At 44.8% G+C, this 13,260-nt stretch overlaps 1 protein-coding gene across 1 annotated transcript in view; it reads left to right on the top strand.

The window, feature by feature from the left end:
* NUDT5 (nudix hydrolase 5) overlaps positions 1 to 13,260 on the top strand; it is a 304,683-nt gene that overhangs the window by 98,699 nt on the left and 192,724 nt on the right. The window contains exon 3 of the mRNA XM_085651095.1: positions 10,130 to 10,212. Coding sequence (XP_085507221.1) covers positions 10,150 to 10,212 — 63 coding nt within the window. The 5' untranslated portion in view covers positions 10,130 to 10,149. The remainder of the gene's footprint in view (positions 1 to 10,129; positions 10,213 to 13,260) is intronic.

The raw sequence follows: 13,260 nt of genomic DNA, 5'->3' as shown, positions 1-13,260 counted from the left end.
GCTGAGAGCACAATGGGGCTACATCCAACAGGACCCCAACATACACTACACAATTCAATACATTCACATTATGGAGAAAGGCCTCCACCTTTCGAAGTGTAAAGTCGGCTCCTTCTTTGTGCTTTAATTCTGCTGCATCTCTAACCAGGAATGGACCACACTAGGACCCTGGCAGATCCTTCACCGGCAAAGAATGTCAGTGTGTTCTGGAATACCCTATTCTAGTATCCCACAATGCTTTATTCAGGTTAATACAATACTATGTGTTGTACAGAGCTTACCTTACCCGTCCCCCAAAAGATTCATCGTCATTTCCAGGGCATTTATGCAGTTTACCCAGCTACCACACACCTGATGCCAACCTATTACACATGTTTTAGTTCTGCCTACCCCTTTTACGCTATTGGCTAGGTATCGCAACCCAGTTGAAACAATGCATGGGATATAGCACCTTGCATACCTGGGAGGTATGCTTGGTGAGCCTGCTGCGCCAAACCAGAAAGGTCAAAGCAACAACATGGTTCATAGATCTGGCGCTCCTCGTGGCCAAATCGCAAATCACACGTTGATGGAAATCTTCTACCCCTCTCATTGTTGCCAGTTGGAGCCTCTTTGAAGGCCTGGGTACAAGCCACAAGCAAGGCCCTCCACCGCGATGACACTCGAGGCTTGTGCAAATACCCAATAGCCACGGTCTGGTATGGGCTTTTGATGGAGACAATGCCCCCAGAAAGACTGCTGCGAGGGCCAACCGTTGAGGACGACCTGGTGCCACTACACACTACAGTTGGCATGATGTATATCTCCCACCATACACTAGTTACCATGCTGACCACAGTCTCACCTGGTTAACTCTGTCATGCAAAGGGAGGTGCGGGCCAACCTTGAACAAAGTTGTTGTACTTGTTCGGTTGTTCCTAACATTGAAGGGTCATGTATCTTTGCTAAAACTTCCCATACTGACATCCTGATCCACAGGCATCTCCTTCTCTTTCTTTTTCATTTTACCCTCGGTAGCTTAGTAACCGGCTCTGTTAATTACTGGGATGCTTAACTGATGAATACTGGTTTAACCAATGTTTCTTGTACTTGACAAAATGCAAATAAGAGTTTTAGAAAGAAAAATCAAACTTGTATGTAAACTATGCAGTGACCTATATACATATTAAGCATAAAATATACATGTATACAATGCACGTTTTTTAATTAATTTTTTTTACCCATGGGTATGTTGTGGTAAATGTAAAAAAAATAAACACGCTGCAGAGAATGTAAAACCTAAGAATATAGCTCAACAGCAAACCTGCACAGAGAGCATACAGCTGTACATTAATAAAAACCAGTGTAGTCCCAAATCTTGTGCTGCCCAGGGGAAGTTTGAGTTTACTTGATGACACACTCCAATTACTTTCATATTTCACTATACTAATTCAACACTAATCCTTTAATGGGTTCCGGAGTAGTGTGCTACTCGCCAAGAAAAGCACCTCAGCACCCCATCAGGGGTAACAAACGCTATATAAATGCAAACCTCTTTCCCTCCTCTATTCCGCCGCTATTCCTCTCAATCCATATAACGGACTAATATCCACCACTCAAATTACTTTAATATTTCACTATACAAATTCAACACTAATCCTTTATGGGTGCCGTAGTAGCGTGCTACTTGTCGAAAAAGCACTTCGACACTTCGTCAGGGGTAGTAGTAAGCGCTATATAAATGCAATTACAATACAATGGAATAGCTAACTTCAAAGGACTGCAGTCATAGGCCAACTCGTGCTTAGTAAGCTAGAAAAACCTTTTTATGGGTTTAGAACACTGGATCACTGGCAACAGATTGCAACCTGATTAGACGATGGATGCAGGAAACTAAATTAGCGTAGGACACACAGTCCTTAGGCTCACAATGGTAAAAGCACACACTCCACTTGCATTACGTTTACCTTGAATACATATGCATTCACAAGCAGAAGAATGCTTCATTTGTTAAGCATTGTTAGAATAGCAATAAATGTGTAGAGGATTAGGTCAGAGTTTGGGGTTATGGTGTCACAGGTCTTGGAGTGATTTTTTCCATCTTCAATCTGTAACCTACAAGTCAATAATTGTTTGCTGTTTGTAATAAACCATTGTGCATATTTGGTATAAATAGATGCCTGTGAACAGCAATTGGAGATCTAGCCCAGCAGCGTGCCTGTGTGTAGGGAGGGTGTTTCTCCCTGTTGTGACAGTCAGTAAATAGTTTTTACATTGCCAAGAGAAGTCCTTATCTTCATTTTTAAAGGTTTTGGTCACCCTGCAACAAGTAATATACAGATTTGTTAAGCAGACTTATAAGAATATCTATATATTTGAAACTCTAATTGTTATGTATATTTGTACAAAGAACTGCATATATCGAAGTATATACATATAATCAAGTTATACATGTTTACATGCACAGACATATGCTGTACATTTGTGTTTTGAGTATGGAGGTAGTTAAAAGAAAGCTTTTGAATATTCGTGGTAGATCGGGTCATTAGGGTGGCTGGCCTGTTAGCTTTGGTGAGATATATACATTCGCTTTCTGATAGTTGTTTGAAGGAATGAAGAGTCAGAGTTATCCTGTTCTTGGAGGGGATTGTTGGAAATGGGTTTGTGCTGGTGGCATTCCTTTGTTTTAAATAGAAGTTCAGAGTGTCTGCTTTGGTTGTGTAGTGATTTGTCAGTATATTCTTGAGAAATGGGATGAAGTCCTACTGTGCATTTAGGTTTATGAAATTTAGTGAAACGTTTATAAAATTACTTATTTGCACATTGAGCATTTTGAATTCTGGTTGATTAGTACTTTTTTGATTGACTTATATATTTTGTTAGGTTTGTGTAGATGAAGTTTGCCTTGATTGTGTTTTTTTTTTTTTCTTTTTTTTTTTAAAGCCAAAACATTGTTTTATCTGATTTAGTTCTGCGTTCATCCAAGGCGTTTGTTTTCTGTTGGCCTGTTTTGTTGTTCTTAGTGGTATTAGGATATCAAAAGCTTCCTGGAGCTTCTCCTAATTTTTGCACTGAATTTATTGTGACAAGATTTGTGTTGGATGTTTGTTGTGTTTCTAAGTATTTAACGTTGAGTTTGTTCCACTGTTGCTCTGTGGTTGTGTGTAAGATAGCCTTCGGTGTGGTGATATGTGGTGTTTCGTGTTGAAAAGCTACCAAATGGTGGTCAGACCATGTGACTGGAGTAATCCTTTGAAAAGTAACTAATTCTGGATTTGCAAAAATGACATCTAGGATATGTCTGTTTGTGTGTTGGTTTGTGGATGAGCTGTTGTAGGTTGTGTGTCTAGGCTAGTGATGATCGTCCTTGGATGGGGCTTATTGGGTTTGTCAAACCATATGTTTAGGTCACCAAGGATACAGAAGTTTAAGCGTGGTGTCTTAAGGTTTGAAACTGTGTCTAGAAAGGAGAAAGGTGTCTGGTAATGTTGCATTGCTAGGTTGTGGTCTGTAAAGTAGGAGGAAATTACTAGATGAAGTTGGCGTAGGGTTGCATCTGATGATGAGGACCTCCCAAACTTGTGTGTAACTGTGGTCCTCTTTTTTGAGATTTATTGGCTTTTTGAATGTAACAGCTAGTCCTCCTCTTTTTCCTGTACAATATTGTGTGATAGTTTGATATCCTAAAGGAACCACTTCATGCATTACTGGAGAAATGTCCTCTCCTAACTATTTATGAAGTGTAAATTGGATTATGTGGCAGTGGGTAGGTCATAGATGTTGTGCTTGTTTTTAGAGAGTCATCGAGCATGTATTAGTATAGTAAAGATTGTGTTTCGGTGGTGGTCTGACTGTGTTTTCTGGAAGAGTGAGTAGTATTCTTTGAACTTGTAACCGGTGTATTAAAAGTGTTGGTATTAACTGTATCAGGTAGAAATCCTCGTACAGAAGGCTTAGAAGGCATTTCTTTGGGTCTGTGTGTTCATATGGTGGGGACGGTGGTTTAAAGTGAATTGGTGGGCTGTGTTTTTGTAGAGTAGCCTGGTTGTCTGATAGACCAGGAGATGCAAAGTTGTTAAGATTGGTATGTTTAATTTGCGTCTGTTTAGGACAGAAGCTGTATGGGTTAGGGGTGGGGGTGGAGCAAATGGCTTATGTTTTAAGACTGTAAATTGTGCAATCGAGAGGTGGGTGATTGAGTGTTGTTGGGGTGTTTGTGGTAGGTGTTAGGTAAGATAGATACATTTGGCAAAACGTTGGTTTAGGATTTGTCATATTTATGTGGTCATGAGGGTGGTAGTGGGTGTTTCTATTTTTGACAATGTTTTTATGAATTTGTGTGTGTGAGATTTTGATGTGCTGGTGTGTTATGTTTTGTTTTTGTGTAGTAGTGATTTGAGATTGATGTGAATTTCTGAGAAGGGTTTGGATGAAAAATATTCTTGGTGAGTGAAAGTTGAATGGTAAAGGGGGCGGTGATGTGTGCTGGAGGAAGAGTGAATTTGGTGTGTGAGGTGGACAGGAGTTATGAGTGTTTGTATTAAATCTGACTGAAGGAAAAGTTAATCTGTGGGGCGGAGTGTAAGGATTATTAGGCTGTGTTTTTTTGGTAAAAAGAGGAGGGAGTTGATGGATCTGCGAGTAGGTAGAGTATAGGGTTGCTGGTGATGGAAAGGAGGCTTTTAGGAGTTGAGCTGGTGTTTTTGTATGAACAGGGAGAGTGTGTATGAAGGAATTATGCTTATGTTTAATTTATGTTTGGGTTTTGGTGATGTGTGGATTTGATAGTGGTATAGGACAGAGTGGTGGTTTATGCGAGAGTCGAGGTGCTATTGTGTAGCCGTAGATGGGTTGTACAGATGTGGCTTGTGGAGTTTCATAGTGGTTAACATTGACATGTGGATAGAGGTTGTTGGATGGAAATGAGCAGTAAATGCCTGTGTGTTATGTTTGTGGATGGCTTAAGGTGGTTGCTGGTAAATGGTAGAAAAGGCAGCGTTTCTGGCTGCAGGCATGACCTGGCCCAAACGGGCAACTCCCCTTGTACCTACCCTAGTGATCAGGTGACACCTTTGGCCAGTGGGAGCTCTAGCCCTAAACCCTCAAGCCAGTGGGAGCCCTGACCCTATTAACTAAAACACAGCCCTATCAGCCCATCAAAAACTCAAAACCTAAGCTCAAGGCCCAGTAGAAATCTTAGCCCTAGGAACCAATCCAAACCCCTAGCCCTATCAGCCAATCAAAACTCAAATCCTAAGACTTGGGTCTAATAGAAACCCTAGCCCTTAGGAACCAGTCCGAACCCTAGCCCTATCAGCCTATTCAAACTCAAGCCCTAAACCAATAGAAACTCTATCCCTACAAACCCACCAGAGTACAGGTTTAACAGCCACTAAAAAAACTATCTAAGGGGCATTCTACCTTAAACTCCAGGGTCTGTGCAGGTGTTAAGGGAGTTCAGAGGCCTGGTCCGGTGCCCTTTGGGCCAATCAGTAAAGCAGAAACTGGTGAGCCATGGGGGCTAGGAGCTGCTCCTGAGCACACAATCTCCTTGGATACAGACCGGTACAATACACACTATACATATCCTGTCCCTGCAAATACAGTTCTGTCCCTGCAGGTAAGGCCCAAATTTAAAACCACGAAATACTGCTTTACGCGCACTTGAAAAACCTTGTTTATCTAGTCACAAACAAGTGCTACATACACTGTACAAACACAATTGCTAAGCAGTCTCTTAAACAGCTTAGGGGTGTTTTTGCCTTTCAAATTCTTGGGGGAAGGGGGAGGGGGTGAGGATGAAAGGGGGTTTGCCTCCTATTGGCTTTGGAACAGTTTAGAGAAAACAAGAAAAGAAATTTAAACAAAGCCGCAGTGTAAACCTAGCAGTTTTAAAGTTAACTTGCGCTGCACAGACTGCGTTCTTACCACCTTTGCTTTGACATGACCAATATATCTTATGTTTTGTGCACTTTTTATGTACCTTGATTGCTCTTAAAATATAAAAAACAAAATAAATTGGGAAATAAATAAAACCGACTGAGAATACCTGTGTGTTGCTTTCAGTGGACACAATTGAAGAAAATAAGCGTTGGTGAGGCAATAGAAGTGTGCTACTTTGTGCAAAAAAAACTAGTACATGAAAAACGCCATATTCAACACATACAGAACACTTTTGATGTTGTTTAATTTATTGTATACAAAGGACCTTTTGAAATTTTGACAAATAGGTGGTCATCTTAGCATCTACTTCAGGGGTAACAGCGACCTTCCCCTCCAGGGTGGGACGCGGACATTCCGCTCGCAGACAGCTCTGCACTTCCTGATCTAGGGGTTTACGTAACCTGGCCGCCATGTAGGCCGCCACCTTGGGAGCCTGAACCCATTGCGACGAACGAGGATGTAAGAGTTTGTCAGGGTAGAGCATGTCTGCACTGAGCTCTGAAGGAGTGGGTTGATCAGGATGCGAAGGGCGCCATGGGCGATCCGGTTCACCCTCCCCATCAGAAGACTGAGGGGAGTCACCCGGATCCAGTGGAGACTCATCCTAAGGAACCGTAGAGGGACCAGCCGGACTTTCCGCCAGAGCACTAGGGATTACAGGGGCCTTGGTTTCTAGGAAAGCCTTCTTAAGGTGCGAAAAAGCATCCAAATCTTCTCCCCCAGACCCAGGACGCTTCCGTTTGGGCAGAATGACACTAGCGGCAGGTTGGCCCAGAGGTAAGGGGGCTGAGGACCCCATGAGACCTTCCCTCTGTGCGAGGGGTTGACATTGAGTCTGAAGCATGTCTATCCTCTTCTCCAGAGGCGCAACCACCTGCGAGACTACTTTAAAAATAGAGGACTCCATAACGTGGCAGAAATGGTCATCCACAGGTAAGTACATAACTTCCTCTTCCTCCTCATAATATTCTTCATACTCAATCATGAATGTATGATACAGCTCTAACACAAGACAGGGGATAAAACAAGGGCAGTACCCTTAAACACTCAGCCCACACAGGATGGGAATACTGTAGAAAGCAGGACCAATCCCCCTCTGTATTCTGAGGGCAAAAAGACTTGTAGTCTGCCTGGGCCGGTAGTGACAGCAATATAATCCCTTACACGCAACGCGTGTGTTCAAAGCAATGTAAATACTGCTGGGGTCTTACACGCAGCGCGTGTGTCCAGGCTCCAGGCAGGAGATCTTGAAACAAAACCTCAGCCCAAGCGCTCCGAAAACGATCAAGCGTATCGTCCTCCGTGGCGCGTGAGTCCGTCTAAACCGCCGATACCCTCAGAGCGGAACTAGACGACTCGTGGCTGCCTGGAGGGTAAGCTCGCAGCGGAGCGAGAGCGCTCAGGTGTGCGGTCCTCTAGCGGTGGGAGGCCGCACCGCGCAAAGAGCCTGACTGAAACTCGGCACCGCGAAAGGAGCGATGAGACGTTCCCGCGGTGCCTTACAAGCAAAACGGGTAAATAACCAGCACAAACATTCGCCGGATAGCGCAACAAAGGGCTACAACATACAATAACCTGGCACAATCACCGTTAGATCGTTAAAACATAAAGAAATAAGAGAGCACTCATCTGAATGCTGCTGGAGCAGCGAAGATAGAGGAGGGTAGAGCGCCTACAGGGGAGGATATGAGGCAACCTGACACAGGATTGGATGATGTGGTTTTGGACATTTTCACTCTTCATGTCCCTGTGTTCATGGGAAATGTAGTTCAGTTAATGAATGATATTGTTGTAAAAGAGCTGCTGGAGTAATAAATTGAAGAAAGATAAAGCCTAATCAGAAGCCTCCGCCTCCTTAATAGAATTGAAACTTTCCTGCACGTTAGCTAGGAAATGTTGCATTCTTTGTCGGCTCCCAGACACCCCTCTCTCCCTCCCTCCAGATCGCTAGTCGATTTCAATTGCGCACCACTAGAGGGCTTGTTTTCAGATTTCGGCCGCACAACTCCCCCAGCATTGCTCCTTGCCCCATCCCTCTCCCAGTGTCGCTGCTTATTTTTGCTAGCAGGGTCCACTCCTGTGACTGCATTCAAATTCTGCTGATTTCAGCTTCTTGGTGCTTTCAGAGCCTCGAAGCGGCAGAGCACAAGCATCCACCGAGATCACAATTCTTTGTCGGCTCCCAGACCCCCCCCCCCCCCCCCCCCTCTCTCTCCCTCCCGATCGCTAGTCTATTTCAATTAATCTCCCCTTAAAGCATATTTTAATGTGAGCGTGTTCACCTTCGGTGCTCGGCTGTGCCATCCCCACCCATCACTGCCTGTGTTACCGCTGCAAAGTAGTAAGTGCCTGCAGCGTGTGTTCCTAAGGATGTGGTCCGTTGGCTAGATTGCCAACTTTGGTGTTGGAAACCAGGGTAAGAGCCTCGGGTCACGGCCACATCCTGTGTTTCTGGGCAAATCACTTAATCTCCCAGTGCCTGAGTGTGTCCTTGTGTAACGTAACCGGTGCTTATGTAAAGCGCTCCAATACCGTCGGGTCGAGTTAGCGCTATATAAATTTGCATTAAAAAAAAAATGCTTATGCAGCTGTAGGATTGATAGAAATATCGAGCAACGCAGGATAGCGACCTGACGGTCTCTGAAGCACGCTGTTTCTGTGTTTGATCGATGGCTGGGGTGGGGGTGGTTCTATGGCCCGCTCTCAGACTCGCTCTGTTCAGTGGTAGGGAGAAGCAATTCAGCAACTGAAACGCTGTTATCACATACATTGCCCTTTAATTATAGGCATGTTTCACAGCAGTTTCACACACGCCTGCTTGTTTGCAGATAAGCAGTAAATCAAGGGCACAGATTGTTGTTTCTTGTGGCCATGTTGTAGCAGCAAAGCGTGTTTCTTTGGGACCTCAAGTTACGCCTTTGGAGTAGGCAGAGGAAAGATGCAGCCAGCGCTGCCATGACTCTCGCAGGCAGGGCCTGTTACCACAGAGCGGTGTAGGGAGGGAGCATGCCTGTAGGCTGGAAACGTGCCTGTAGGCTGGGAACGTGCTGCCGTTAGTTTGCAGACTTAAGGGGCACAACCCACGACTGCAAGCTGGCTCCAAGCAAGAAGGGGCAGTGCCGTGCAGAGGGCGGTTTATATGGCCAAGCAGAGACTCGCAGCAGCTCGCCAGCCTCCCCGGGACCCATTCGTCCTTCATTGCCCTCTTAACAGAGGGCCGCTTCTTGGCCTTCTATGGGCAGCTTTGGGGCAGAGAGGAACAGAGAAACTATAGCTGACAACTGACCTGATCTACACTTGGGCTAAACACATAAGGTCCCAAAGGTGAAACCTATTGGCTATGCCAATGCTTGTTTACTTCAGTATGTCTGATAGGGTGTTAGTCCAGTCCATCTAAGATATGGCCAGGTGAGGCTGTGAGACACCTCCGATAAACAGAGGTAGATGGGATGAACGGGGGAATATTATTGTAGTTAAGCAAGCTCTCAGCAGGCATTTTGTTGATCTATTCCTGGATTGTGGAACACGTATCAACCGGCAACCAGCGTATCGGTTTCAGTGGACACTTAAGAAGCAAATTGACACAGTTAGCAAAGACGTGGTAAAGGTCATGGTGGTGATAGTTTTCAGTAAGGAGTTTAATAAAATGGTTACGTCAGATGTTACTAACAACTTGGCACAAATACCTACTAGAGTGAATAGAGCACAGTTTCATTATATTGTTCAGTGCCCAGATACCCTCACTGGTGACAAGCAGCTCTTTACTAATCCACCTTGCGTTACATTGTTGCTATTTAGCCCTCACTTTAGCTGTAGTGGCTGTGGAACCCTTTGACATACACAGGAGGAAATCACAAGTTCAGGGATTTCTCCTCTGGCAAGAATAGATACGTTGGCAGGTAATATTTTTGTTGTCTTTAAATGCGTGCACATCGATTTTGCCACTAGGTAAGGAATTGAATGCACACAGGTGTCGTACTACTCCTTTTGGAACTCTTCAGCAAATAGATTGTTCTTGTAGATTAAGGAGTGTAAGTTCTTTCTAAGTTCTTTCTCTACAGTGTATATCAGTAATCTGAATGAAATGTGTAACCAAAGCATGTTTATACAAGCGATATTGTGAATTGTACAGCAGATTTGTTGTAGTGCATTAATATCTTAATTGTTAGTGAACCAAATTGACTTTGCTCACTTTTGATGTGCACAGGTTGAGGATTATATCAGAAAATGGAACATGAAGCATGTGGAGAGCATGTTGTTGGTACACAAGAGAAAATCATCAAAGAAGAGGTATTATTTTAAAGGTGGTATTTCATACAAATAATATCTTGATAATATGTTAGACTGTTAGATCAGACATACATCAGTTAATCGCCTTTAGCTTCACATCCTCATCCCTGCACCCCAACTCTTTGCCTTAACTCTCTCCTCGCTCTGCCTCAGACTTTGGTTTTCTCTTCTACTGAATTATACAACCCTCAGACCAAACCCTACGTCAGTCCTGCAAGTCAAACTGATAACCCTAAACTATTGACCGGGCAGCTCACATCCTATGTAGAATTGAGCCCCATTTTAAAAACTGAAATCACTCGTACGCACCATCGGACATCAGTCCCCAAACTGACAAAACCCTAGCTCTCATGTCTTGCTCAACTTCTTTCTTCAACAAATGGCTCAGCTAATCTGTCTTTAAAATCCGCTATCAACCCTGTCTTAACGGTCTGTTTCCCAACTTCCTTTGTTCTCCAGTCTTGATGCGTCCGATATGTAATTGTATCCTCTTATTTCTCACCTCTCTTAGCTTATTCTATCCCCCTATTATTCGGTTTTCAGTCTCTCCACTCCTCTTTAACTGCACTTTAACTATTTAAACAATTCAATTTCCTCAGCCTATCCTAACCACATGTCTTCTGTCCTGATTTTCCCAGACCTCTCAGCTGTTTTCGCTACCTCTTACCATTCTACCCTGCTATCTGCCCTTATCACTGTTTGTGTCACTAACAAAGAGCTGAGCTTCTATTTTTTCAATCTTCATTCCAGTCACCAAATGCTTTGCCAGTTAGCATCCAACAGAGTTCAGTCCTGGATCCTTTGCATTTTCTCTCTACACCACGTTTTTGTGTCCTCATTTCCTCCTTTGGATACCATGCTTTGGATTTTCTTTTCTCTTTGCAGATGATGCACTAATTATCTTCTCTAGTCCTGTCTTTACCCCAAGCCTTTAAGCTATGTTCTCCATCGGCCCTACAGCGAACTGGCATGGATGGCACTCTGCTCTCCCTCAATCAGGAGGTACATGATCTATTTCCCTGCATAAACAGCACCTATATCTCTTACTCAATATCTTCCACCGTTCCACCTCTGGTCACCATTGACGAGAAACCTTGGCATAAATGTTAACCCCCTTCTGAGCATTGAGCCATTCAGAATTACCCCAGCCACCATGGACAAGAACCAATTGCTCCAAAAAAAAAATTGACTTCCAAATGATACAAGGTCCATCTTCTCTCTATACTTCAATGTAATCCGTCAAGCGGACCGGAGGGGAAAAAAAAAGAGGGTCGCAAAAAGAAAAATCCTCATTCGTTTTCCATAGACTTCTTTTCTTTGTTTTTTTTTTTTTTTAAAGAAGCGCCATTGCAAAAACTGCTGAAAAGGGAATTACACCATTTTTGGCAGGAAGCTTGATCCTGGTATTCAGATTGTGCTTTTTGTGATTTTAGTTATAATCTAGTCATTCGTTTTGAGGAATTAAGGTTAAAAAATAGTTACATATCTGGATGGTTGGAGAGGGACTCTCGCAGAGTCGCAAAATACCCCAAATGGGGGTCTGGCCACATTCTTCAAGGGGAGGGGCTGTACAGCCTCCCTCCCTGCCCGAACCGTTTTCGGCCCGAGGACCCCTTTCCCCCGGCTGACAAAGCATTTGTTAAGGGGGGGCTGCCCCCTCCCACCAACCCATTTAAATAATTGGGGGAAGGGGGTGCGGTGCGCAGGATTGATTAAAAAAAAAAAAAAAAAAGCAGAACAAAATGGCAGCCCGGGACCCCCCATGGCCTCAAGCATGCATTATGCCACCCATGGGAGACCTTTCAAAATGGAACTACAGGCCTGCCATTGCAGCCTGTGTAAGTTGGTGCTAGCACCACTTATTTAAGATATGTTTCCTATATATAGTGTCACTGCACTTAAAACATATAAGTAACCCTTATAGCAGGCCTTATCAATCCTGAAGGCAGGGTGCTTGGTTCTGAGTGTGAGGGTGGCCCTGCATGAGCAGGACACCCCTACAGCCTACGGAGTTCATTTCCCGGGTTATAAGTGAAGCAGCCATATACTATATAGAGTGGCACCGCGTAATTACGCGATGACCATCTCGAAACTGGCTTCAACAAATCCTATCATGTTTGGTTATCAAACATGTTGGAATCATACCCCAACACCCCAAACGGTGTGGGAGGTGTGATTCCAAGCACTGGAAGAGCCCACCGTTAGGCTCTCTGTGCTCCCGGTACCAGCCTTCTTGACCTGGACAGCACAAAATGGTTGCTGGCGACCAGAGACCCTATTCTGCCCTCCTGCTGCTGAGTCAAGCTCTAGCAGAGGAAGGCAGAACCATAGGTATCCTGTCACAAGGAGGTGTGACCACCTCCCAGACAGTATTTAGTGTATTGGGGTAGGGTGGATGCGCTTGCCAGAGCCACTCAGTCTGCCGTTGGCTCCCGCTCTAGCGCAAAACCGGACAAAGGACCTGGGAGTAACCTTCTCTTACCCCCCCCCCCCCCCCCCCCCCCCCTGTCCAGACCCTTCCCTTGGGAGGGTCCCATGAATCGGCCCAAGCCTTTCCTTGGGGTACTTAAGGGCATACCTGGGGGTGGGTCCCTAGATTTGTCGTGGGACAAGATTCAGATCAGACACCACTTCTTCTACCGTCTTGGCATTCTGGACTTTGTTTGGGCTCGACTCAGTCTCCCTTCCAGTCTGCTGCATCGTCTGTGCCTGTGCATCATACGTGAACCTTCCAAGGCCTGTGGGCAGGAAATCCACCTGTGCTCCGCGCCAACTTGCAGTTGCCAAGGCTTGTTGGCTTCCTTCCAAGAAGTTCTTCGGGCTCCAAGTAGCCCCAACCTCTAGCAGCTCCAGTGACCAGAATCTTCAGCCGCATCGTGTGCATCGTGGCCTGCATCTTTTGGTGAGCTGCTTGAGGTCCTCTCGCGACTCCAGTGCCTCCGGCTTGTGGGTCCAATTGAGGGTCATCTTTGTTTCTTTTCGGCTCCCCTGATTGCTCAGGCCTGCTCTGACTCCCCTGCTTGTGGTGAGTCCCCTGGACCTTGCTGG

This window comes from Triturus cristatus, chromosome 4_1 (genome assembly GCF_964204655.1).
Source record: "Triturus cristatus chromosome 4_1, aTriCri1.1, whole genome shotgun sequence".
Classification (NCBI taxonomy): domain Eukaryota; kingdom Metazoa; phylum Chordata; class Amphibia; order Caudata; family Salamandridae; genus Triturus; species Triturus cristatus.
This window is presented reverse-complemented; position numbering and strand designations above follow the sequence as displayed.